Raw genomic sequence first — 27,889 nt, 5'->3', positions numbered from 1 at the left:
CCAGCACATCCTCCCTCAGATATGGGGCCCAAAACTGCTCACAATACTCCAAACGCAGTCTGACCAGCGCCTTCCAAAGTCTCAGCATTAATCCAAACAATTGTTAAACTGTTCTGCCTTCAGGAGCAGCGTGGTATTCCATTCCGAGTCTGCTGATCTGCAGAGTGAACGGATGTGAATTGCTGCATGAGATCTTATCGCCTTTGTGTGGTGAATTCTGAAAATGTTTTAAAAGTAATAAAATGTGTTCAAAGCAAGAGATGCTGGAAGTCTTAAATAAAGGCAAAAATCTGTCAACACACATTGTTTTGGAGGGATACGGACCAAATGCAGGCAGGTGGGAATAGTGTAGCTGGGACATGTTGGTCGGCGTGGGCAAGTTGGGCCGAAAGGCCTGTTTCCACACTGTATCACTCAATGACTCTAGGACTTTGCCGGTCATTTATAAATAGAGAGGCAGAGTGAAGAGTTCACAGAGTGGCAGAGTAACTCAGCTGGGGCCTTTGCCATGGCCTCAACAGATCTGGTTCTGGTGCAGTCAATACATCTGTCCCTAGAACACACATGAACTGCAACGGGTAATTCATCAGCGATTGCTGGATTTTAATTAGAGGTCTTCAGCATGGAGGGAAGTGACTCCACTGACAATTTGGTTCTAATCCTGTATTTATACCTATTGATTTATCTGCAGTTATATCCAGATTGGATTTCCACTACTTGCATTTTTCTTTTAGACTTTAGAGACTTTAGTGCAGAAACAGGCCCTTCGGCCCACCGAGTCCATGCCGACCGCCGATCACCCCGTACACTGACACTGTCCTACACAATAGGGACAATTTACAATTTTACCAAAACCAATTCACACTGTGGGCGGAAAACCGGAGCACCCGGAGAAAACCCACGCCATCACTGGGAAAACGTACAAACTCCGTACAGACAGCACCTGTAGTCGGGATCGAACCTGGGTTTCTTGGCCTCCACTTTTCCATCTTCAAGTAGAGTTTGTAAAGAAGTGGGAAAGAGCCCGACAAATGGCGGCACGATGGCGCAGCGGTAGAGTTGCTGCCTTACAGCGCTTGCAGCGCCGGAGACCTGGGTTCGTTCCCGACTACGGGTGCCGTCTAAGGAGTTGGTACGTTCTCCCCGTGACCGCGTGGGTTTTCTCCGAGATCTTCAGTCTCCTCCCACACTCCTAATATATACAGGTTTGTAGGTTAATTGGCTTGGTATAAATCTAAATTGTCCCTAGTGTGTGTAGGATGGTGTTAATATACGGGGGTCGCTGGTCGACGTGGACTTCGGTGGGCTGAAGGGCCTGTTTCCGCGCTGTATCTCTTAACTAAACTAAATGAGGTGCTGCATATAGTCACTTACTCCACCCATCTGCCAATCGCCCCCTCTCTATCCCCTGCATCTATCTATCATTGCCGTGCTTTGCTCCATCCCCACCTCTCTTTTCCAGCTGCCATCAGCCCACTCCATCAACCTGAAGTAGGGTATCGCTCCGAAACGTCGACTGTCCATTCCCTCCACTGATGCTGCCTGGCCCACTGGGTTTATTTCAGTTTAGAGATGAGTTTCGACGGAGTCCTCGCTAACACACCTTCCCATAGTTCTACATGATCCCACTTTCTCATCCACTTTCTACACACTGGGGGCGATTTACGTAGGGCCAGTGAACCCACAGATCCGCACGTCTTTGGGATGTGGGAGGAAACTGGAGCACCCGGAGGAAACCCACACGCTCACATGGAGAACGTACGAACTCCACACAGACAGCACCCGTTGTCAGGATTGAACCCGGGTCTCTGGCGCTGTGAGGCAGTGGCTCTACCAGCTGCGACACTGTGCCTCCAGCACTTTGTACATTTGCTCCAGAAAATCACGCCGGTTTTATGTCAGAGGAATAGTCTATTTATCTTGAAGGAGGAGATAAAAAAGAACTCTTTGTACCTGAGCACCATCACAACGAAACAGAAATTGGACCTTTTTATTACTGGATTTTCAATGGCAGTCACTATTAGCTAAATATAATTTTTCATGTTTCCGGTATCTCTTTAAACTATGTGTATCTTGACACAATGATGTGGTCCACACTTACTGAGTAATTCATTTTTATATACAATAACCCAAAGGTCAAAATGACGGGGACATCGATTTGAGTGACAGAACAGAATGCTTTTCATCTGAGAAAATACACGACATTGCAAATATATGCATTTCAACGCATTTGTTTCAAGCTTGATTTGCTGGAGCACAGAGGATGAATACCAATGGAATAACTTCAATATATTTGGATTATTTTCAGGATACAAGGTTGAGAGAAGGCATCGTAAAGTTGAAGCCTCATGAAGAGCCGCTTCGATCCGAGCTGCTGAGCGGCAAGTTCACCATCCTGGTAAGATCGAAAAGTTCTTAAAGTCTCTGTAATCTCATGTAAATGGTTGTGTGGGATAAAATGGCCGCCTCTATTTTGGGGGAATGCAGGCTTTTAACTGAAGGCCCGTGTGTCCACGTGTTAACAAGTTCACGTCAGACTAGTAGAATTAGGCCACTCAGCCCATCGGGTCTACTCCGCCATTCAATCATGGCTGATCTCTGCCTCCTAATCCATAGAAACACAGAAAATAGGTGCAGGAGTAGGCCATTCAGCCCTTCGACCCTGCACCGCCATTCAATATGATCATGGTTGATCATCCAAATCAATATCCCATACCTGCCTTCTTTTCATACCCCCTGATCCCTTTAGCCACAAGGGCCACATCTAACTCCCTCTTAAATCCAGCCAATGAACTGGCCTCAACTATCTTCTGTGGCAGAGAATTCCACAGATTCACCACTCTGGTGAATCTCATTGATGTTAGACAACAGGTGTTGTTCCATGAACACAGAGAGTGCCGAGTGCCTGGAACATGGTGGTGGTTGAGGCAGATACGACAGTGGCATTTAAGAGACCTTGGCATAAACATGGATATGCGGGGAATGGAGGGATATGGGTTATATGCAGGCAGATAACAGATGAGGAAAAGCTTTTTCACCCAGAGTATTGCGAATCTGTGGAATTTTCTGGCAGTGGGGGCTAATTCACTGGATGTTTTTCAAGAGAGAGTTAGATTTATCTCTGAGGGCTAAAGGGAATCAAGGGATATAGGGGAAAAGCAGGAACGGGGTACTGATTTTAGATGATCAGTCATGATCATATTGAATGACGGTGCTGGCTCGAAGGGCTGAATGGCCTACTCCTGCTACTATTGTTCTGTTTCTATGCTCTCTTTGAAAACAGCTCAGCTTTCACGTATGTTCTGAATGGCTGGGAATGTTGTGAGTAGATTTGGCATCTGAATGGAATGGCTCTTTGAGAATTGGAATGCTTTAAAAGCGCCGACTAGCAATGAATAACTGGCAGAGCCACTTTTTTCTGCACCTCCTCCAACTCAGTCCACTGTATCCGTTGTTCAAGATGTGGACTCTTATAAATCGGCGAGACCAAACGCAGACTGGGCGATCGTTTCATTACACACCTTTGCTCAGCCCGCCTGAACCTACCTGATCTCCCGGGTACACAAAAATGCTGGAGAAACTCAGCGGGTGCAGCAGCATCTATGGAGCGAAGGAAATAGGCGACGTTTCGGGCCAAAACCCTTCTTCAGGCTTCTTTCTATTTCCTTCGCTCCATAGATGCTGCTGCACCCGCTGAGTTTCTCCAGCATTTGTGTGTACCTTCAATCTTCCAGCATCTGCAGTTCCTTCATGAACACTACCTGATCTCCCGATTGCTGGACACTTTAATTCTCTTTCCGTTCCTACACTGACCTTTCCGTCCTCGCAAATTGGAAGAACAGCATCTCATATTTCGCTTGGGCAGCTTACAGCCCAGTGGTATGAATATTGATTTCTCTCACTTCAGGTAGCCCCGGCATTCCCTCTCTCTCTAGCCTTCCCTGACGTCCTCTGAGCGAGGGCTATTTGTATATATGTATGTAGCTTGCTTGTGTATACAATTCTCATAACAAATGTAAAGCACTTTGGTCAACGAGAGTTGTTTTTTAAATGTGCTATATAAATAAATGTGACTTGACTATCCTTCCCCCACCCAATTCACACACTAGCTTCTCATTTTCACCCAACAAACAGCTTACAGTGGCCTTTCCTTTATTATCTTTATTTTTTGCATATCTTTCATTCATTGTTCTTTATCTCTCTATATCTCTCGTTTCCCTTATCAGTAACCAGTCTGAAGAAGGGGCTCGACCTGAAATGTCACCCATTCCTTCTCTCCAGAAATGCTGCCTGTCCCGCTCAGTTACTCCAGCTTTTTGTGTCTACTGTCTTTGTATGCAGCAGGTCGTGTCTTACTAACTTGATCATTTTTTAAGGAGGTGACAGTGGATGTTGTCTACAGTAAGGCATTTGATAAAGTGTAGGTTGAAGCAGAAGGTGAACGAGATTCACTGTGACTTGATCGCATGGATTCAGAGAGGCAAAAGAGGACCCAAGGTGGGGGAACCGCCGAGAATTAAGGGGGACCCCAAATGGAATGTGTTAAAAATGGTTTGTGTAAAGTGGAATGCTTTGTAACTCTGTCGGTACCCATTATGTAGCGACTCTTGGCATACCTTGGCTAGGCCAAATAAAGAATATCACTGTAAGTTGTCACAAGTGACAATAAATGAATGAATGGATGAATGAATGAATGGATGAATGAATGAATGAATGAATGAATAAGTCAACTGGGCAAGTATTCACATACAAGGAATTTGCCTTGGTGCTCCGCCCACAAGTGACCACATGACATACAGAAACAGTTAAGAATGCTACATAAAACATTAAACATTAATAATAAAACATTAGAGATTAAACATGTGAATTAAATAAAATGCCAGAGCAAAAGGAGGCTACAGATTTTTGGTTATTGAGTAGAGCTACTGCTCGTGGAAAAAAGCTGTTTTTATGTCTGGCTGTGGTGGCTTTGACAGTCCGGAGTTGCCTTCCAGAGGGAAGTGATTCAAGGAGTTTGCGGCCAGTGTGAGAGGGGTCAGAGATGATCTTGCCCGCTCGCTTCTGGCCCTTGCAGTGTACAGTTTGTCAATGGAGGGAAGGTTGCAGCCAATAACCTTCTCTGCTGATCGGACGATTCGCTGCAGCCTCCGGGTGTCGTGCTTGGTGGCTGAGCCAAACCAGACCATGATGGAGAAGGTGAGGACAGACTCTACGATGGCCGTGTAGAATTGGACCATCATTGCCTGTGGCAGATTGTGCTTCCTCAGCTGCTGCAGGAAGTACATCCTCTGTTGTGCCTTTTTGACTGTGGAGTCGATGGTAGCCCCCCACTTAAGGTCCCTGGAGATGCCCTTAAAGGATCATTCAACATTTCATTCAACCTCAAACCTATGTCCTCTGGTTCTTGAACCTTGAATCCATGCCCTCTGGTTCTAGAACCGTAAACCTATGTCCTCTGGTTCTCAGTAACATGATAACTATTTTTGTAATGTTGAGAAAAACCTCTGGTAAAAACCAATTGCAACGTTCCTCTTGGTAAACCACTCAGTCGATACGAGCTGTGCCTGCCTGTGAGGGAGAGTGCCTGCAGGAAGAGGGGGGGGGCTGTTCAGCAGCGGACATTAGCAGCGTCAGGGCTGGGAGAAACCGCAGCAGGGTTATTTTCGATCAGTCTGTCTGTAGTGTGGCAGCGATTCTACTACAGTGCTTCCTTTGATCATGGGTCTAGTAATATGAATCATGCCTTTCTGGAGGCCTTGCATTACGTTGATGTTTAATCAATTTTAGAATGATGGATTATTTACAGTGACTGCCCGAAATGGTGTTTGTTCACTTCTCATTACTAAGCGCACAAGACTAACTAATTCCACTGTCTGCAACTAGGGACGCTGACACAGCACTAAAATGTCATATGTATAGAGGGACGTACATCTTAATATTCATTCCAATTTTCATTGGCGTTTTCTTGTGTTTGCCTCACGTTCTGTTTAAGTGTATGTTAATAAAGAAAGTGAATGTTCTTGCTTTTCCTACTTTCTTCCCCTGGCCTCTGCTGATCTTTGCATCCGTTTGAAGACTTTGTCATCAGATGCATTGAATAAGATAGATACCGTGTTTCAAACGTGAAGATGTGTTCATCGTTTGCAAGGCTCTACAATTTTCATTCTTCAACATCCACAACAATATCTATTCTTGATAGTATTGCAGTTATCTGGTGAACAGTCTCGTTTGAGCAAATAGTTCAGTTTAGTCTAGGGATACAATGCGAAAACAGGCCCTTCGGCCCACCGAGTCTGTACCAACCAGCGATCCCCGCACACTAACACCAACACACACTAGGGACAATTTACAATTTTACTGAAGTCAATTACAAACCTGCACGTCTTTGGAGCATGGGAGGAAACCGAAGCACCCGGAGAAAACCCACGCAGGTCACGGGGAGAACGCACAAACTACGTACAGACAGAACCCGTGATCAGGATCGAACCCGGGTCTCTGGTGCTGTGAGGCAGCAACTCTACTGCTGCACCACTATTTACTGATACTGAGCACAGAATTAGATTTTGTGAAAGCTTCTATATATTTTGGCAACGGTCGCTTGTGCATTTTTTTAAAGAGTTGGCAGCCTAAAACCTGGACTACTTAAAAATAAATGAATGGAAAATTTGAATCCCTTCAAAACTGACCTTTCAAACTCTGAAGGCTAAACACCATTTCCAGTAAGAGGTTAAAACATGCTGTTGATTTAAATCAGACTTTACTGGACTTTATCTTGCATTAAACTTTACTCCCTGCATCCTGTAACTGTACACAGTGGAGGCTTGATTGTAATCATGTATAGTCTTTCCACAGCATGCAGTAAAAAATGCTTTTCCCTGTACCTCAGTACAATAATATAATGTTATGATCAGACTGAAGAAGGGTCTCGACCAGAAACGTCACCCATTCCTTCTCTCCAGAGATGCTGCCTGTCTCTCTGAGTTACTCCAGCAGTTTGTGTCTATGTAAACCCGCATCTCCAGTTTTTTCTTTAATTATTGCAGTTCCTTCCTTAATAACAAGTTATTACCACTTGCTATTTTGATAAAGATGGGGATAGACACAAAAAGCTGGAGTAACTCAGCGGGTCAGGCTGCATCTCTTGAGAAAAGGAATAGATGACGATTCGGGTCGAGACCATTCTTCAGGCCTTCGGATTCTTCAGTAAAGATGGGGGCTTGGAAGAGCACAGGAACATGCTGTATTGTTACAAATGATTGAAAATACCTGCTTACAATTGTTTTTGAAGAAACAATCTGGAGGATTGGTGCTAATCTTTGTGTAAAATCTTAATGTTGAACAGATGCTGATTTTCTTTGTTTATCAAGCCTTTGGTAGTAGACAAAAATGCTGGAGTAACTCAGCGGGTGAGGCAGTATCTATGGAGCGAAGGAATAGGTGACGTTTCAGGTCGAGACCCTTCTTCAGACTTCAAGCCTTTGGCAGTGATGCTTTGCCCGAGTCTTGTTCTGTGGACCTGTGGCTTCCTATTCTTCACACTTCTTCAATCCTCACTGCACCCTGGCTTTAGTGCGGAGGCAACATCTTCAGTTGGATATATGTTTACTCACTGTTAGTTTATACCAGCCCACCATCGCTCATCCAGCAACTGGTGGTCCAGCCCCTCCTGTAATCTGATCAAAATCACGAGAGTCAAGTCAAGTTAAGTCACATTTATTTACATAGCACATTTAAAAAACAACTCTCGTTGGCCAAAGTGCTTTACATTTGTATAAGAATAGTATAACAAACAAACTACATACATATAGCCCTCGCTCAGAGGACGTCAAGAAAGGCTTGGGAGTACAGATGGGTTTTTAGTCTCGACTTAAAGGAGTCGATGGAGGGAGCAGTTCTGATGGGAAGAGGGATGCTGTTCCACGGTCTAGGAGCTACAACCGCAAAGGCGCGGTCGCCCCAGAGAGCACACTTGAAACTCTTCCCTCCCAGAAGTCCACCCGAAAATGTAGCGCCCAGACCGGGTGAGGCGGCCGATCTCGACCTCATCGGGACTTCCACGGCTGATTGCCGGGTCGACTTGGACGCTTGTGGCTGGGGCTCTGGAACTCGGGCCCAGCCAGTGCCGGCAAATCTGTCCCCATGGCCGACTTCCGTGGCTGACTTTGCGGGCCGGTAACTCAGCTTCTCGACGGCCAAGCAGAGCGTTCTGATCCCTTTGGACTCCTCTCAGAGGCCATGACCTCTGTTGGTCCAGGTCCACACAAGGGCCTAGACCAAGGGTGCGGTACAATTGTTGGTAGACCTGTAGTTGATTCGCAGAGATAGAGTGGCCTGGACAGAGTGGATGTGGAGAGGGAGTGGGAGAGTCTAGAACCAGAGGGAACTGCCTCAGAATAAAAGGACATACTTTCAAAATGGAGATTAGGAGGAATTTTGTTCTTCAAATGGTGGTGAATCTGTGGAATTCATTGCCACGGACAGCTGTGGAGACGAAGACATTGTGTATTTTTAATACAGGATTGCCAGGTTCTTGATTAGGAAGGGTGTTTAAGGCTACAGGGCAAAGTCAGGAGAATGAGGTTGAGAGGGGAAAATGGTGGCGTAGACACGATCGGCTGAATGGCCTAATTCTGCTCCTATGTCTTATGGTCTTATAATCCATCTGCGTTTGCCATTCTTGGACTGTGCTGTCTACTCCTATGGTTTCAGCATGTACAGAGATCTCGTCATAAACTCACTCCAAGGTCACCTCAATATTGCAGCTAAATCAGGAGACAGGTTCCTGACCCAAGGCAACGGTGGAGTTGCTGCCTCACGGAGCCAGAGACACGGGTTTGATCCTGACCACGGATGCTGTCTGTACAGAGTTTGTGCGTTCTCCCCGTGACCTGCGTCCCCATGGCTTTCTCCCCGTGCTTTTTCTCCGGGTGCTCCGGTTTCCTCCCACACTCCAAACACACACAGGTTTGTAGGTTAATTGGCTTGATATAATTGTAAATTGTCTCTCGTGTGTGTAGGATAGTGTTAGTGCGTGGTGATCGCTGGTTGTCGCAGACTCGGTGGGCTGAAGGGCCTGTTTCCGCGCTGTTTTTCTAAACTAACCTAAACTGTAATGGGACCTAAGATGTGTCCATAAGTATCAGATTTGCACAGTATTTTGAGTTCATGGTTCTTGGTTTCTTGGTCCTCCAAAATATTCCAAATGGAATAAAAAGAGTTGGCGTAAGATAGTTCATTACATTACGGTACTTCATAGAAATAGCGTGTTTTTGTCAGATTCTTGAGTATTCAGGGCTGTTTACTTAAACCACATACACTCCAGGCAATGGAAAGCACAGGAGGGGTGTCCCATCAAGGTTCAAGGTTTCAAGGCCAGTTTATTGTCACATGCACCAGTTAAGGTACAGTGAAATTTGAGTCACCATCCAGCCATACTAAGTGAAAAGCAACAAGACACAACCACATAAAAGTTACCATAAACATCCACCACAGTGGATTCCACATTCCTCACTGTGATGGAAAGCAATAAAGTTCAATCTTCTTCCTCTTTGTTCTCCCGCGGTCGGGGCAGTCAAACCATCCGCAGTCGGGGGGATCAAAGCCCCTGTAGCCGGCGGTCGAAGCCCCCGTCGGGGTGATCGAAACTCCCACGTCGGGGCGGTTGAAACTCTCTCCGCGGCATGGAGCTCCCGAGTCGGCATCTTCTCACCAGAGATGTTAAAGTCCACAGTCCACAGGCCGCACGGTTGGAGCTTCGATCCCCGGCAAAGGGATCGCAAGCTCCGCGATGTTGACGTCCCGCAGACTCCCACGGCTTGGAGCGTCAGTCGGTCTCCAGGAAAGGCCGGCAACTCCACGATGTTAGGCCGCAGTGGGGACAGAGATATGGTACGGAAAAAATCGCTTCTCCGTTGGGGTGTACACACTTTGTTAGTTATTCACCAATCTATTCTCAAGGTTGTCTCAGTGGTGCTGTTGACGGCTCTGTTTGACTGGGAATGTTTTTGCACGAAACCTTACAGCGTGTCCACAACTTCCATCTCCTCTGCGTCCAGGCTGTGGACTGTGCTTGGTGCTTTATTTTGCTTGCGGGGGCGGTGATAATCTTTCATGGCTTCCTTTGTGAATATGTAGAGGAAGTAATCATTCAGAGTACTCGCCACCATATGCTCGTCGTATCTTTCAGGGTCATTTGCTGTTTTTAACATTGTGGCCAATTCTCGGAAAACCATCTTGCGATTTTGTACTGAAAGTTAATGTTTCCCTCTCCTGCCGTGTTTACCTCAGTCCAGCATTATTCCCTGCTTACCCCTACACACCATTGCTACATGCAACCTTCCATGCTTTTGGTGACATCCTTCCTGTAGCCACAGGATGTGACAAATGTTTTTTTCCTCAAAAATAACCCACTCAGTACAATTACCAACATTCCCTGTTCTTTGCACCTCTTCATATCCCTCGTTCCCCTCTCCCCTGAGTCTGAAGAAGGGTCTCGACCTAAAACATCATCTATTCCTTTTCTGCAGAGAAGATGCCCGACCCGCTTAGTTACTCCAGCATTTTGTGTCAGTCTTCGGTGTAAACCAGCATCTGCAGTTCCTTCCTGCACACACCAAGTTTGGCCAATCTCCTTATAGTTAATCCAAGCAGCACAGAGGTAAAAAAGACTAAGTAAGTTAATGGATGGGAATGGCTTGGAGGAATATGGGTCAAATGCAGCCCTAGATACACTGATATGGTGTTTAGCTCACTGGTGCTCGATTTGTATCAGCTTTACATGCACATTTTCCCTTTTTGTTAAATTTAGTTTAGAGATACAGTGTGGAAACAGACCCTTCAGCCCACCGAGTGTGTGCCGACCACTTGTTCTATCCCACACACTTGGGACAATTTACAGCAGCCAACTAACCTACAAACAAACCTGCACGTCTTTGGGATTGGGAGGTAACCGGAGCACCCAGAGAAAACCCACTCAGTCACAGTGAGAATGTGCAAACTCAATACAGAGAGCAGTCGTAGTTAGGATCGAAGCTGGGTCTCTGGCACTGTAAGGCAGCAAGTCTACCCCAGCACCACTGTGCTGCCCCTTTTGTAGTGTTGCCCATTTTGATGAAAACGGTCTATAATATTTCTTTAGCCTTTAGCCCTTAATATTTACTCCACCCTTCTGTCAATTAACCCTCCGTCCTACCTCACCCGTATCCACCTATCACTTTCCATTCATTGGCCCACCCTCGTTTTTCTTTTCCAGCTTTCTTCCCCCCCCCCCTTTAATTCAATCAGTCTGAAGAAGGGTCTCAACCCGAAACATCACCTATCCATTCCTACTCACTGCTGCCTGACTCGCTGAGTTTCACCAGCACTTTGTGTTTTGCTCGTTTCAAGCAGCTGTAGTTCCGTGTCTCCATATTATTCCTTCAATTCTTTGACTTTGCCTTTTCGGAGCAAATATGAGAATTTTTCATTCATTTGGTCCTGGATCATGTTAATTTTGTCTTCATGTGAGCGTCACCAGGAAGCTAGTTACCTCTCAGTTACAGAATTGTTCTCAACCAGAAGGTCAGCAGTAGGGAAAGGAGAGAGGAAAATTGGATCCACAAACCTGTCCACCATCTGTGGGTAGCCAGCACCTCAGCCCTAGTATTGCCATTGTCTTTGGAGACTCACACAGCACGGATACAAGGCCCTTCAGCCCAACCCAGTGTCAGGGGTTAAGGGGAGAAGGTGGAATTGGATTGAGAGGGAAAGATAGGATCAGCCATGATTGAATGATGGAGTAGACTTGTTGGGCCGAATGGCCTAATTCTATCACCGACAAACTTATGAACTCCTCCATGCCAACCAAGATGCCCCATGTAAACTACTCCCATTTGCCTGTGTTTGACCCATATTCCTCTAAACCTTCCCCAGCCATGTACTTTATTAGTCCTTTAAACCTGTATGTCGCTTAGAAACATCGAACATTGGTGCGGGAATAAGCCATTCACCCCTTCAAGCCAGCACCACCATTCAACACGATCATGGCTGATCATCCAAAATCAGTACCTTTCTCCCCCGTATCCCTTGATTCCGTGATGGAAACTTTATGCTTGGATTAGCTATCAAGTTGGACACACTTGGATTGTTTTCTCTGGAGCATCAGAGACTGAGGGGAAGGTGCGGGGAGCAGGGTGACATTGGTAGCTGTGGTGATGATGGATGCCCTTTATTTTATTTTCGCTATCCATGTGGAGGACAATATGCTTGCAGATTTTGCCATTGAATGTTCAAGCTGCAATCTCCCTTGTGTTTCCCCCCCCTTCAATTTAGTTATGATTTTAAATGAGGAGCTTGTTGAAGCAGGGACTATCTCAACATTTGAGAAACAATTAGACAGGTACATGGATAGGACAGGTTTAGAAGGACATGGGCAAAACGCAGGGAGGTGGGGCTAGTGTAGATGGGACAGGTTGACCGGTGTGGGTAAGTTGGGCCGAAGGGCCTGTTTCCACGATGTAAAACAAAAAGAAAAACCACAATTGTGTCTTCAACTAATTTCAACTTCTTTTCAACTTTACGTGATGGATAAACTTCAGTTCATGGTCCTGTTGAATCCATGCTAGTTGACCCAGAGAGAAGGCTGACATCAGTTCACACACTGATGGCGGTGTTTAGTTTAGAGATACAGCACGGAAACAGTCCCTTCAGCCCACCGAGTCTACGCCGACCAGCGACCCCTGTACACAAGCACTATCCCACACGTTAGGGCCAATTTTTAACCAAAGTCAATTAACCTACAAACCTGTACGTCTTTAGAGTTTGGGAGGAAATCGGAGTTCCCGGAGAAATCCCACGCAGTCCCATGGAGATCCATGCTAGTGTGATTCCTTTTCACGCCCACTATATTTGCCCTGCTGTCTAATGCCCAGAAGTGAAGGTTCAATGGTTCAACGATGCTTTTATTGTTACCTAAGCACTATCCCTAGTTTACAAAATGTACAGAAATAGTGCACTCAGCCTGCATGCAGGTGGTGCCATGTTTTGTACTGTTTTGAAAGTCCAGTCCACGCTCTAGGTCTTGTGAGCGGGAGCCGATCCAGGCGAGCCCCAGGCTGCTGCAGGGCCTCCAGCCGTCGCCATCGGTAGACGTGTGGATCGAACATCGAACCCTCGTCCCTCTCCCATCCACCTTTGTGCCAGCGGGAACACCTCCCGCAGCCGACCCCGAGGGTGCGGTGGGCCAGAACAAAGCTCCTACAGCCAGCAAGATACATCACTCCTTCTAAATGCAATGGGCTGCCGTACAGTGCGCAACGGAGCAGAACGTCGGCCTTTTTTTCATCCATTTCCGTAACCCGACCCAACTCGCAGTGTAATCAACGTTGCGGGGGAACTGTTTGTGTTAATAAATTATAATTCTGAAAATGAGGAGAAGATGTTTACCAAAGAGCTTTTATTTTTACGAGGATGTTTCCGTAACCGGCTTCCGTCTCGGCACTAGTATCGCCGCTCCGCTACGGGATCTTTGGTGCGGAGACGGAAGCCGGTTACGGAAATGGGGCCTAAAAATGACCCATGAATCTGCCCATGACTGTACTACGTCTTTTCATCGAGTGGACTATCTTGCTCGCTATAGGATCTTTGGGCCAGACCCCGATCCCTCTCCTACCGGCCTTGCTCCTCGCCCCTCACGCCCGGCCTCATTGCCCGCTCCACCCTCCCGCTCGGCCTCTGGTCTTCGGGGGACGAGCAGGGGCTGGCTCGGCGGCTCCCCCTACAGGTCACGGCCCACTGTATCCAAGTCTCAGTAACACCCAGTGTCATGTTCCTGCCCTCATGAGACAGTCTGCCCGTTACAGTCAAGGTTAGCACTGCCTCGCAGTTTCCTTCTGACCGCTGAATCATGAAATGGCTTTTCAGTTATTCATTCACTCGCTGCAGGCTGAGGCCGCATTTAGTTACCAATCTCTAGTTGCCCGTGGGAATGCGGCGGTGAGCTGCCTTCCTGAACCACACTAGCAACAGATCTAACTTTTGCGAAAGGTTGATTGGTGTGGTTAAGCTGGAAAGGGTGCAGAGAAGAATTACATGGATGTTGCCAGGACTCGAGGGCCTGAGCTACAGGGGGAGGTTGAGCAGGCTAAGATGCAGGAGGATGAGGGGTGATCTTACAGACGTGTATAAGATCATGAATGGAATAGACAGGGTAAATGCACAGTCATTTACACAGAGCTGGGGGATCAAGAACCAGAGGTCATCAGTTTAAGGTGAGGGGAGAAAGATTTAATAGGGCCCTGAGGGGCAACTATTTGACATAAAGCTATATGGAATGAGCTGCCAGAGGTTGAGGCAGGTAATATCACAACGTTCAAAAAAATATCTGACCGGGGCATGGAGAGGTTTAGAAGAATATGGGTCAAACACAGGTAGGTGGGACTAGTGCAGATGGGGCATGTTGGTCGGCATGGGCAAGTTGGCTCGAAGGGCCTGTTTTCGTGATCTATGTCTCTATAAGTCTAAGTCATTACAATACATATGTGTTCATTCACTTCTACTCTCATTTTCAGAGCACAATTTTCCTCAATTTGATTAAAGGTCTTTCATAAAACATTAGGTTGGATTTGGTGATTTCTATCCTGAAGTGTCCTACCCACCACCCCCGCCCCATTCTTTTTCCCGGGTTACTCCAGCACTTTGTGTCTATCTTAGTTATATACCTGCATCTGCAGTTCCTTTCTACACACCACGGCACGGTGGCGCAGTGGTAGAGTTGCTGCCTGAGACAGGGGTTTGATCCTGATTACAGGTGCTTGTCTGTATGGAGTTTACACTGTTCTCCCTGTGTCCGTGTGAGTTTCCTCCGGGTGCTCCGGTTTCCTCCCACACTCCAAAGATGTACAGGTTTGTAGGTTAATTGGCTTGGAATGAATTTTCCATTCTTCCAATCTACCTCATTAAAGTTCTTGCACTTTTTGTTATCTGCACTTCCTCTTTAGCATGTAGGATAGTGCTAGTGTACAGGGATTGCTGGTCGGCGCGGACTCGGTGGGCCGAAGGGCCTGTTTCCAGGCTGTATCTCTAAACTAAACACCACTATCAGTATATGAACTGATGCCAACCTTCTCTCTGGGTCAACAAGCTCAGTACTGAGGCTTCAATTACTCTCCGTGAACTCAAATGGGCAATCTTCTCTTCCTCGTGTTTAAAAGCAGACACTCTACTCTGAGCCTTGTCACACCAAGAGATTTCGAGGAACACACAGATAACACTTCGAAGATGTCACTGGTTTTCCTTGTAATAAAAATCCTTTTCAATTTTACGGGAATTACTGGCCTATGAGTGCTGTAGTTTTGTTTAGAGATACAGCGCAGAAACAGGCCCTTCTGCCCACCGAGTCCATGCTGACCAGCGATCCCCGCGCACAAACATCCTACTAGACCAAGCCAATTAGCCTACAAACCTGTATGTCTTTGTGGGAGGAAACTGGAGTACCCGGAAAAACCCACGCAGGTCACAATGAGGACATACAAACTCCGTACAGACAGCACCTGTGGTCACGATCAAACCCGGGACTCTGGCGCTGTAAGGCAGCAACTCTACCACTGCGCCACCGTGCCGCACTGGAATATACACGCTCATAAAGGTGAAGAGGCATCTGACGGAAATGAGTTGATCGACCATCTGAGGTGGCTTCATAACTTTCAGAGGCAGGATGAGGGCAGAATCTCCCCAATGGTCTGCTCCTACACACCATGGAGCATCACTGCGACAGTCTGCTGGCCATCACACAGGACTCCTCACCCATCTCCAAGGCCCACAGAACTAGCGTGGAAGTGACTCTCCCCCAGGGGCCACACAGATAAAAGAAAATCCTGCGGAGGAAATGATGGTTAATGTTTATTGAATCAAGGAAGATAAGAAAATGGTTTATTTTCTGCTTTGTGCTTTAAAGTAAATAAACTCCTGATGGATTGGTGCTGATTTGTGGTCAGATTGTGTGAAAATATACCTAGGAAGGAACTGCAGATGCTCTTTAAACTGAAAATGGACACAAAATGCTGGAGTATCTCAGCGGGACAGGCAGCATCTCTGGAGAGAAGGAATGGGTGAGGTTTCGGGTCGAAACATCTTCTTCAGTCTCAACCCGGAAAGTCACCCATTCCTTCTCCAGAGATGCTGCTGCCTGTCCCGCTGAGTTACTCCAGCATTTTGTATCTATCTTGAGTGAAAATATATACAGGCCCTCACCAGATTATGAAAATCCATCTACAGCCTGCGTGTATGAAGGAGCGTTTGGGAGACCACTGGGACACATTTAGGGGCTGCCCCTGCTGGGGCGGGTTCTCGATTACTGGCAATATCTGAATGGCTGAGTTAAATGCCCTGGTCTCTCACGGCTAGTCTTAGTTCGTACAGTGAACCCTCATTATGACAGACCTCCCTATAACAGATACCGGTTATAACGGAAAGATTCTTTGAGAACACAGGCTGCTAGTTACAGTGCAGACGCCGTGGACATTGAAAAGGCATTGAAATTGACAAGGGATTACTTCAATCGATCGACACTTAACACTATTAAACAATGTAACAAATAGCCTTTAGTATTCTAATGGCCCTGTCCCATGGTACAAGTTCATTCCAAGAGCTCTCCCGAGTTTGCCCTGATTCGAACTCGGAGATTTACGGTAATGGCCACTCGTCGGTGCTCTGGGCTCTCGTGGACATTTTTCAACATGTTGAAAAATCTTCACGAGTCTTCCCGAGATTACCTGCCGTTAGCGAGTCTTCCCGAGTACCTGCCGTTAGCGTTACGAGCCGCTAAGGAACGTCCCCGAGCTCTGACGTACCCGCCACGTTCATTCAACGTGCTTACCACAAGTTTGATTTTTTTTTTAACTCGGGAGAGCTCTTGTAATGAACTCGTACCATGGGACAGGGTCATTAGTGTGCAGAATCAATAGCCGTATTTTTAGCCGTTAAAAGAAAACAACTCGCTGTTTCACGGAGACACCGCAAGGTGGTCGGAGCGAGTCCCTTGCTTGGTTATAGCGGACAATCTGCAATAACGGACACCATTCCCGGCAAGCCCCTCACCCATAGTCCATTGTAACGAGCGTTGACTATATTTCCGGGTGGCCCCTTTCTGATTTGCAAACTGTTCGGATCACAAACAGTTCTCGGAAAGGGAAACCTGTCGTAAGCTGGGGGGAAAGTAGAACATCTAAAGAGGGGCGGACCCAAACCAGGCGTTGGTCTCGTCTGAGATGCTGAGGTGTGTGTAAATTGTAGATTTTAAGTTGAAAATTCTAACTATATTAATCTAGTCGAAGATGTGCTCGCCCGTACTTTAATATGTCAGTTTGGTCCTTAACGAGTTACTTTCCTTTAGTCCCAAGGGGCACATCGTTTTTAACATGTACAAAAGTCACACCAGCCCTGTGCTTTTTTTAAGTCTGAAGAATGGTCCCGACCCAAAACATCACCTATCCATGTTCTCCAGGGTTGCAGCCTGAAACAATGTTACTCCAGCACTTGGTGTCTCCTTTTTAAAAATCTCCCTTCTGTTGCTAGTTCGTTTAGTTTCTTGTCACGTATACCCAGGTACAGTGAAAAGCATTTTTGTTGCGAGCCAGTCAGCGGATAGACTACGTGATCACAATCGAGCCGTCCACAATGTACAGGTACAGGATAAAGGGAATAACATTTAGTGCAAGAGAAAGTCCTGTAGAGTCCGATAAACGATAGTCCGAGGGTCTCCAATGAGGTAGATGGTGTCAGGACCGCTCTCTAGTTGTTGATAGGATGGTTCAGTTGCCCAATAACAGCTGGGAAGAAACTGTCCCTGTATCTGGAGGTGTGCGTTTGCACACTTACTTTTTCCTGATGGAAGCCTTGGAAAGAGGGAGTGACCAGGGTGTGACTGGTCCTTGATTATGCTGCTGGCCTTGCCGAGGCAGCGTGAGGTGTAGATGGAGTCGGTGGATGGGAGCTTAGTTTGTGCAATGGTCTGGGCTGTGTCCACAATCCTATGCAATTTCCTGCGATCTTGGACGAAGCTGTTCCCAAACCGTGCTGTAAAATGCTCACTACGGCGCATCTGAAGAAGTTGGTGAGGGTTGTCGGGTCTGGGCTGAATTGCTGAATTGGATAAACAACAGCAAATGGAGAGCTTCTCTGCATCCGGTGAGGTGGTTCAGTCAGAAACTGCTCCACAAATATTTACCAAGACATAAAAATTGATAGCATCCTGAACAGCAGGGAAGATCCATATCTGTATGATCGATTGCTGCTCTGTGTGTGAAACAGATGGCACAACTTGTCTACCTTATTAAGGATTAGCTGAGGTTGAATGGAGGTGCAAAGACCAGATAGGTTTGGAGCTGCCCAAGTAGGGCCCATCCCAGAAGCACAGCCTGTGTTTAAAGTACAAACTAAGAGAAACTAAACTAAATTAAATGACAAAAGCACAGGCAAACTTTGCAGGAACAACACACCTCGAGGGTTGGTTTAGTTTAGGGATTAGTTTGGAGATGCAGCGCGGAAACAGTTCTTTGACCCACGGAGTCCGCGCCGACCAGGGATCCCTATCTAATACTATCCTACACACTCTAGGGACAATTTACATTCATATCAAGCCAATTAACCTATAAACCTGCACGTCTTTGGAGTGTGGGAGGAAACCGGAGATCCCGGCGAAAACCCACGTGGAGAACGTACAAACTGCATACTGACGGCCCCTGTAGCCAGGATCGAACCTGGGTGTAAGGCAGCAACTCTACCACTGCGCCACCGTGTCACCCGTTTGGTGTTTTTATCCCTGAAAGTGTGGAGGAGAAATAACTGCACTTATCCTTATCCCTTTCTGAACAGGGAGTACTCTAAACACAGCTGTTGGCCTGTTTAATGCATAAAAAGTGTGGGTTTTTTTTAGTTTAGTTTAAAGATTCAGCGCTGAAACAGGCCCTTCGACTCACCTGGGTCCGCGCCAACCAGCGATCCCCGCACATTAACACTATCCCACACCCACTAGGGACAATTTCTACATTTACCAAGCTAATTGTCCTACAAACCTGTACGTCTTTGGAGTGTGGGAGGAAACCGAAGGTCTCGGAGAAAACCCACGCAGGTCACGGGGAGAACGTACAAACTCCACACAGACAGCATCCGTAGTTGGGATCGAACCCAAGTCTCTGGCGCTGCATTCGCTGTAAGGCAGCAACTCTACCAGTGCGCCACCTGTGTGGTAATACGCTGACTGAATATAATTAGATTAGGGTGCTGAGACTGAAAAACTCACCTTGATGTTATTGAATGGCAGAGCAGACGGCAGAGGGCAGAGGGGCTGAATGGCCCATTCCCACTTTGAGTTCTTTCATCTGACTTGGATGCCATTGGTGCCACTGGTCATTAATCTCCAATGGTCATTTTCTCCGACGTGAGGTTATAATAGGGTGTCTCGGTGGCACAGCGGGTAGAGCTGCTGCCTCACAGTGCCAGAGACCCAAGTGTGATCCTGACCTCGGGCGCTGTCTGTACCCGACCGTGCGTTCTCCCTATGACCGCGTGGGTTTCCTCCGGCTGCTCCCCGCTTTTCCCCACATCCCAATGACGTGCGGGCTTGTTGGCTAATTGGCCCTCTGTGAATTGCCCCTATTGTGCAGGGGGGGGAGGGGGAGGGGGGAGTGGATGAGAATACGGAATAACATAAAACAAGCGTGAACAGGCGGCCGCTCTCAACCTCACCGGGACTGCCGCGGCCGATCAGCGGGTGGAATTTGCTCCACGCAGCCGGAGCTCTGGAACTCCAGCCGGGCCGGAGCCGTTCCCACAGCCGTCTCTCCAAGACAACTTTGCGGACCGGTATCTAGGCCCCTCGGTGGCCAAGGTGGAATGTTAGACTCCTCTCAAATCTCGTGACCTCTGTTGGCTCGGCAAAATGGATAATCCAGACTCTGGAACCTAGGGTGCCGGAAAGTTGGTGATGAGCTTTGACCCATCAGTGAGTGGCATAAATATGCAGTGTTTTCCACCACCATCAGTGTGTGATCTTCAGTACAGCAGTGTTGTCTCCACAGCATCCCCTCTTATTCCAGCAACCTCTGCAGAACCTTCTACGCTGCTCCTTGTGGAATATTTTCATTCCCAGCCAGTCATGTCCCCCATTGCATTTATCATTTGCACACATAACTCATTTATTGTGATTCTTAACGCAGGCATACTTCTTAATTTTAGACACAAGGAACTGCAGATGCTGGTCATTAAACATCTGGGCATTCTTCATTCCAGCTGCTGGCACCTGCTTTACAAGATACAAGATACATTTAATTGTCATTTGGACCCCTTGAGGTCCAAACGAAATGCCGTTTCTGCAGCCATACATTACAAACACATAGACCCAAGACACAACATAATTTACATAAACATCCATCACATCGCTGTGATGGAAGGTCAAATAAACTTATCTCTCCCCTGCACTCCCCCCCCCCCCCCGATGTCAGAGTCAAAGTCAAAGCCCCCGGCTGGCGATGGCGATTGTCCCGCGGCCATTAAAGCCACGCCGGGTGATGCAAGGTCGCACACCGGGTCTTGGTGTTAGAGCCCCCGGCGTGCGCTCGCAGAGTCCCACGGCCATTCCAAGCCGCGCGGGGCAGTGATGTAGGCCCCGCTCCAGGAGCTCTTCAACCCCGCAACTCGGGCGGGGGAAGTCGTCGTTGCGAGAGCCCTGAAAAGCGGTCTCCCTCCAGGGACCTGCGGGCTCCCGGTGCCGCTGTCCACAGACCTGCCGTTGAAGCCACCGACTCTCCGGTCGGGTCGCAGCAGCAGCAGCAGCAGCGCTCCTCCACTGCTCCACCCGCTCCGGACTCGGCCAGCCCCGCGACGGTGACGGTGAGTCGTAATACCAGAGTCCCCGGTCTCTTCCTGTTGGAGGCCGCTCCTCGTTGCGGCCCCAACGACAACGGAAACCCGACGAGAAAAGGTCGGGTCTCCCGTGCAGGGAGAGATTTAAAAAGATTCCCCCCCCCCCCTCCCATATAACAAAAACTACATAAAAACACAGACAGATTAATAAAACGCGGACAGACTGCAGAGGCCGCTGCTGACCAGAGTCGCGCCGCCCACCGGAAGACATTTTAAAGACATTTCTCCCATTTTTTAATGCCTTGCCCATCCAACTCACACCACTGGAACTCATTTCTCTTTAATTTTAGATCAAGGAACTGCAGATGTTGGTTTATAACAAGCTCTCTTGAAATTTTATGAATTGAGGGTGTGTCAAGTGTTGGGGGGTGGGGGGGGGGGGAGGAGAGAGAGTGAACAAAGAGATCTTTTTTGACTGTGTTCACTTTTTGATTGTTGCAGCCAATATCCAGCACATAATTTCCTACCTTTTTTAAAATTGCTTAATGCTTTACTGATATTCTTAAAGTCCTTTCCCTTCATTTGTATTTTCCCCAAAAAATAACTGTCCTGGTTTACGTTTGGGGTGGTGAGTCATAGTCATACAGCGTGGAAACAGGCCCTTCGGCCCGACTTGCCCATGTCGACCAAGATGCCCCATCTGCACCAGTCCCAGCTGCCCGCATTTGGCCCATATCTCTCTAAAGCTTCTCGAGCCTCTCTTAAGCTTCTCACCCATTCCTTCTCTCCAGAGTTGCTGCTTGTCCCGCTGGGTAATGCCCCTGTCCCACTTAGGAAACCTGAACGGAAACCTCTGCAGACTTTGCGCCCCACCCAAGGTTTCCGTGCGGTTCCCGGAGGTTGCAGGTTGCAGGAGGTTGCAGCTAGTGGAAGCAGGTAGGGAGACTGACAAAAACCTCCGGAAACCACACGGAAACCTTGAGTGGGGCACAAAGTCTCCAGAGGTTTCCGTTCAGGTTTCCTGAGTGGGACAGGGGCATAACTTCAGCATTTGTGTATATCGTCTCTCAAAACCATTTCCATCCATATACCTGTCCAAATGCCTTCCAAATGCTGTTCTAGTTCCTGCCTCAACTACCTCCTCTGGCAGCTGGTTCCACATACCCACCACCCTATGTGTGAGAAAGTTGCCCCTCAGATTCCTATCGAAATATTCCTGATAGTGAGGCTGGTTCATTTCTTCCTCATGCCTCAAATCTCCAATTAATTCAAGTAAATTAGGTGCAAATTGTAAACCACGGGGTTCTGAGACTGTTTAGTTGATTTCCTTCCTGTTGTTAAACGCTGTTTATATTTTGAACAGACTCGTCTGTTCCCTTTGGTACATGCTATGTTGCTCTGTGGTTAACGGACTATTTTCCTAGAGATCGTTAGCTGTTTTCTGGGCCATTTCCAGTTTTCTAGCCATAATTTAAATTCCAAACAAACTAGTCAAGTCAAGTCACATTTATTTATATAGCACATTTAAAAAACAACTCTCGTTGGCCAAAGTGCTTTACATTTGTTATAAGAATAGTATAAACAAACAAACTACATACATATATGAATATAGCCCTCGCTCAGTGGATGTCAGGTAGGGCTTGGGAGTATAGATAAGATTTTAGTCTTGACTTAAAGGAGTCGATGGAGGGGGCAGTTCGGATGGGAAGAGGGATGCTGTTCCACAGTCTAGGAGCTGCAACCCCAAAGGCGCGATCGCCCCTAAGCTTATGCCTAGATGTTCAGCAGCCCCAAGTCGGCCGATCTGAGGTGGAGTGGTGGGTGAGAAGACTTTTAATGTAGGAGGGGGCAAGCCCATTGAGGGCTTTGTAGAACCTGGCAGCCTGGTGTGCCAATAATAACCTCGTCCTCAACTCTAAGAAGACGAAATAAATAATTGTTGACTTCAGGAAGAACAGAGGGGGCAGACATACCCCCATCCACACAAACGGGGCTGAGGTGGAGCGCTCTCCAACTACAAATTCCTCGGGGTACACATCTCAGAGGATCTGTCCTGGTCCCTTAATACCACCAAATTGATCAAAAAGGTGCAGCAGCGCCTTTACTTCCTGAGGAGGCTCAAGAAAGCTCACCTGTCCCCCCCAGATCCTGACCAACTTCTACCGCTGTACCATCGAAAGCATCCTGACCACCTGCTTCACGGTATGGTACAGCAGTTGCACCGCAGCTGACAGGAAGGCACTACAACGGGTGGTGAAAACCGCTCAGTACATCATCGGTGCCCCGCTCCCTACCATAGATGCCCTCCACCGAAAACGGTGTCTGAGACGGGCCGGGAAAATTATCAAGGACCCCTCTCACCCCAACCATGGACTGTTGCCCTCCTCCCATCAGGGAGGCGGTACAGGAGCTTCAGGTCTCGTACAAGCAGGTTGAGGAACAGCTTTTTAAACAACACCATTACACTGCTGAACTCGGAGTCCCGACACTAGCCATCCTTAGACTCTCCCACTTGTATACAGTTATCTGCCCATGTATCAGTTTTAATCCATCCACAATCCACACATTGTTAACCAGTATTTTTTTTTTTACTTTTATTGTATGCCAACTTTGTATTTTTATTTTTACATCTACTATCTTGCACTATGACTATGACCAGACGCTAAACTGCATTTTGTTGTACCTATACTTGTATTTGTGCAATGACAATAAAGTTGAATTGAATTGAATAAACATAGAGGAGGGTCTTGAAATGTATACGGAACCGCACAGGGAGCCAGTGGAGAGAGGCCAAGATCGGGGTGATGTGGTCCCTTTTTCGGGTGCCCGTCAGGAGTCTCGCTGCGGCGTTTTGGACCAATTGCAGGCAGGACAGGGAAGATTGGCTGATGCCAGTGTAAAGAGAGTGTAAAGAAAGAAACTAGCAATGGTTTACTTCATCAGGAGTTCAAGCAGTAGTTATTATTTCTTCATGCTTTGATTCTAAATTCTTCACATTATTACTTCAACTAGCGCGGAAGGTTTGGATCGACAATGTAAATTTACCGTTTATACAGTGAACCCCCATTTTTATGGACCTCTTTACGAGGGATTTTGGTTACAGTCGACGGACCTACCGACACTCACGGTCCAGAGTCCCCCCCCCGGGTCACTACCCTGACGCTTCAAGGCCCGCGCCCGCTGCCACGACTCACCTGTACCTGCGTTCCGTGACCATCGTCTCCGCCGATCCCCGCCTCTCCCCTGACCTCCAGCAGGCCGGGGACGTGAACTCTCCCGCATTCCAGCCCCAGTTCCAGACCGAGAGTTCGAAGAAGAATCCCGACCCGAAACGTCACCTATCCATGTTCCCCAGAGATGCTGCCTGAGCCGCCCTGGGTTACTCCAACACTGTGTATTAACTAGCATCTGCAGTTGTTTGTTTCGACTACTTATACAATGATGAAACCGTACTTGGTTATAGCAGACAATCGGCAATAACGGACTCCCCTTATTTTCACTTCAGTCTGAAGAAATGTCTTGACCCAAAACGTCACCCATTCCTTCTCTCCAGAGATGCTGCCTGTCCCGCTGAGTTGCTCCAGCATTTTGTGTCTACTTCGATTTAAACCAGCATCTGCAGTTCCTTCCTACACATCCCCCCCTCTTATAACGAGGGATTACTGTATATAAATTCTTTAGTTGCATATAAAATCCATGCAGGATTATTGTACCATCCATCCCACACAACACTGTCCCTGCTGACACAGAGGCTGTTTAGTAAACCTCCCCCACTAACAGGCTCAGCTTTTACACACACACACACCTTCAGCAACACTGACACACTTTTGATGCCACATTATGTTACAACTGATCTGTTTAGTTCCTACATAGAACAGTACAGTGGGTCTGTATCAAACATGAGAACAAGACCATATCTCCCTGTGCCTGATCCATATCCCTCTATTCCCTGCATACCCATGTGCCCATCCAAAATCCTCTTCAATGCCACTTTCGTATCTGCTTCAACCACCAGCCCAGGCAACGCGTTCCAGGCACTTGCCGCCCTCTGTGTTTAAAAAAACGTGCCCCGCGCATCTCCTTCAAGCTTTGCCTCTCTCACCTTAAAGCCATTCTCTCTCGTCTTTGATTATTCCAAATTGGAATCAGGTTCTCACTGCCCACCCTCTCGATACCTCTCACAACTTTACTTTCACTTTCTACACTTCTTCCCAGAGAAAACTCGGCGAAAATACACTGAGCTCCTTTCCCCTCACACCGCTAGTGTGACAGGAGGTTCTTTCACACAGTGAAATAGGTTTAGTTGTTGATTATTAATGTCAAGTGCGCTGAGGTAGAGTGTAAAGCTTTGCTTCAGTAAATTGTCCCGAGAGTGTGTAGGATAGAACTAGTGTACAGGTGATCGTTGGTCGGCACGGACTCGGTGGGACAATGAAACAACGCCCATTCCTTCTCTCCAGAGATGCTGCCTGTCCCGCTGAGTTACTCCAGCACTTTGTGTGTCTTTTATGTAAACCAACATCTACAGCTCCTTGTTTCTGCATCTGACCTCCCATTTTTCCACACTGTATTCCATCTCTCATGTTCTTGCCTTTTTCATTCGTAACTGTCACTGTATGTCATGTTGTTTTTTGTGGGCAGAGCACCAAGGCAAATTCCTTGTATGTGAATACTTGGCCAATAAACTTACATACTTACTTACTTACTTAATTATCCGTTCTCTCTGAAGGCCCTTATCGACCACCGTCTGGAAGTCCAAATGCACCACATCAGCTGACCCACCCCCTTATCTACGTTGCTTGTTACATCCTCAAAAAAACCACAACGGATTTGTGAAATGTGGTTTCCCCTTGATAAATCCATGCTAAATAGTGCTCAATCCTATTATTATTTTACACGTGCTCCGGTACTGCTTCCTTAACAATAGATTTCCGCAGCAATCGATGTTGAGGCTAACTGGTTTATCATTCCCTCCGGCCTGTCTGTGAAACAGTTTGCTAATCCCACAATGGCTGCAGTGGCCACTGAACTCAAACCCGCACAAACTCTAGCAGAAGCAGTGATACAGTGTACAGTGTGGCAACAGGCCCTTCGGCCCAACTTGCCCACACCGGCCAACATGTCCCACCTGCCCGCGTTTGGTCCATATCCCTCTAAATTTATCCTATCCATGTACCTGTTCAATTGTCCCTTAAATTATATGATTGTACCTGTTTCACCTACCTCCTCCTCCAGCAGCTTGTTCCATACACCCACCGCCACACATCGCCACCCCAGCCAGTTTAAACTCTGATGACCAAATACATCTAGGATGAAGAACCAGCACTGTGATGAAGCTGTAGAAACAAGGAACCGCAGATGCTGGTTTACAAAACAAGACACAAAGTGCTGGAGTAACTCAGCAGGTCAGGCAGCATCTCTGGATAACGTGGATGGGAGACCTTTCGGGTCTTCAGTCAGATTGTGGTGGTGGGGGTGAATACTGGAAGAGACATGGTGACAAGACATAGCCTGGCACGACCCTGCGAGCTGGCATCGTGGAGGTCCACAGCCCCCCCCACACCCCCCCCCCCCCCCCCCTCACCCCCCACAATGCCAGCTCGCAAAGTATTCCAGTTGCATCATTGGTCCTGCTGCAGAATGGGAGTTTGTCCATTGCCCTGGTAAACAATTCACCTCATAAAAGGACACAAATTGCTAGACTAACTCAGTGGGCCAGGCTACATCTCTGGAGAACATGGATAGGTGATGTTTTGGGTCAGGACCCTTCTTCGGTCTGAAGAAGGCTCCCAACCCGAAACGTCACCTATCCATGTCCTCCAGAGATGCTGCCTGACCCACTGAGTTACTCCAGCATTCTGTGACTATCTCCAGAGATGCTGCCTGACCCATTGAGTTACTCCAGCATTCTGTGTTTATCTCCAGAGATGCTGGCTGACCCACTGAGCTACACCAACATTTTGCGTCTAACTTTGGTGTAAACCAGCATCTGCAGTTCCTTCCTACGCATGGTTCCAGTGTGACCCAGTGCTGCCAGCTTGTCCCACATCTTGGTGCGCTTGTGTTTTCAGCCACAAAAGCCGAGAAGGCTTCCGATGTGCTGCTGCCGGGAGGTGGAAGCCACGCTTCAAACTCTGAAGCAAACGTGTAATCTTTGCAGCAACCTGTTGAACTGCGAAGCTGCAAGATTTTTGCTGCCATTGGATATTTCTGCTTGGCTCACTCTGCCGGATAGGAATGCCAGATGTGAGGAATTTTGACAGGGAAAGGAAGTCATTTGCACTGGAGTTGAACACAGCCATGGGATTACGGCAGATTGTTTTTGATGCATTTGTTCAGTCACAGGACAACCCTACATTTCCAGTAAAAGGGATCGTTTGGCAAACAAAGGACTCCGAAAGAATAGATTGATTTTAAACTTTAAGTTCAAACTTTTAGGTCAGGTCGGGGGAGTTTCAACCGCCACGGGTACCATGTAATCCCGTGCTACCTGCTCCATGGTCCGATAGTCAGCAACTAAACCGTCTCCCCCACCTGGTTTGCCAGGTGAGGAGGGGGCTGTGGACCCCCAGGGCGGATGAGCTTCTAGCGAGCCAACGACCATCCACACTTCAGTGGAAGTTGCGATCACTGTCGTACATAGTGAAGAAAAACATGAAATGTAATTCTTCTCTCTCCTTGCGTCTCAAAAGAGAAGTTGTTATCAGATCAAACTTTTAGCTGAATAGGTAGATGGGCTTTTGGGATAAGTGAGCTTTCCTACACAAAGACTACACAATACAATGTCTGAACAAAGGTCCCGGCACGAAACCGCGTCTGTCCATTTCCCTCCATAGATGCTGCCTGACCCGCTGAGTCTCTCCAGTGTTTTGTTTTTTTGCTTGAGATTGTCGTCACAGTGGCGCAGTGGTTGAATTGGCCCCGGTTCGATCCTGACTACGGGCGCTGTCTGTACGGAGTTTGCACGTTCTCCCTGTGACAGTGTGGGTTTTCTTCGGCTGCTCCTGTTTCCGCCCACATTCCAAAGACGTGCAGCTTTGTCAGTTAATTG

The 27,889-nt window shown here is 47.5% G+C and overlaps 1 protein-coding gene across 1 annotated transcript in view; it reads left to right on the top strand.

Annotated features, from left to right (window-relative positions):
- ptpn9a (protein tyrosine phosphatase non-receptor type 9a) overlaps positions 1-27,889 on the top strand; it is a 154,827-nt gene that overhangs the window by 83,545 nt on the left and 43,393 nt on the right. Inside the window, exon 3 of the mRNA XM_055662650.1 lies at positions 2,309-2,398. Coding sequence (XP_055518625.1) covers positions 2,309-2,398 — 90 coding nt within the window. The remainder of the gene's footprint in view (positions 1-2,308; positions 2,399-27,889) is intronic.

Source organism: Leucoraja erinacea, chromosome 36 (genome assembly GCF_028641065.1).
Source record: "Leucoraja erinacea ecotype New England chromosome 36, Leri_hhj_1, whole genome shotgun sequence".
Taxonomy (NCBI): domain Eukaryota; kingdom Metazoa; phylum Chordata; class Chondrichthyes; order Rajiformes; family Rajidae; genus Leucoraja; species Leucoraja erinaceus.
Note: the sequence above shows the minus strand (reverse complement) of the source record. Positions and strands in the feature narration are given on the sequence as shown.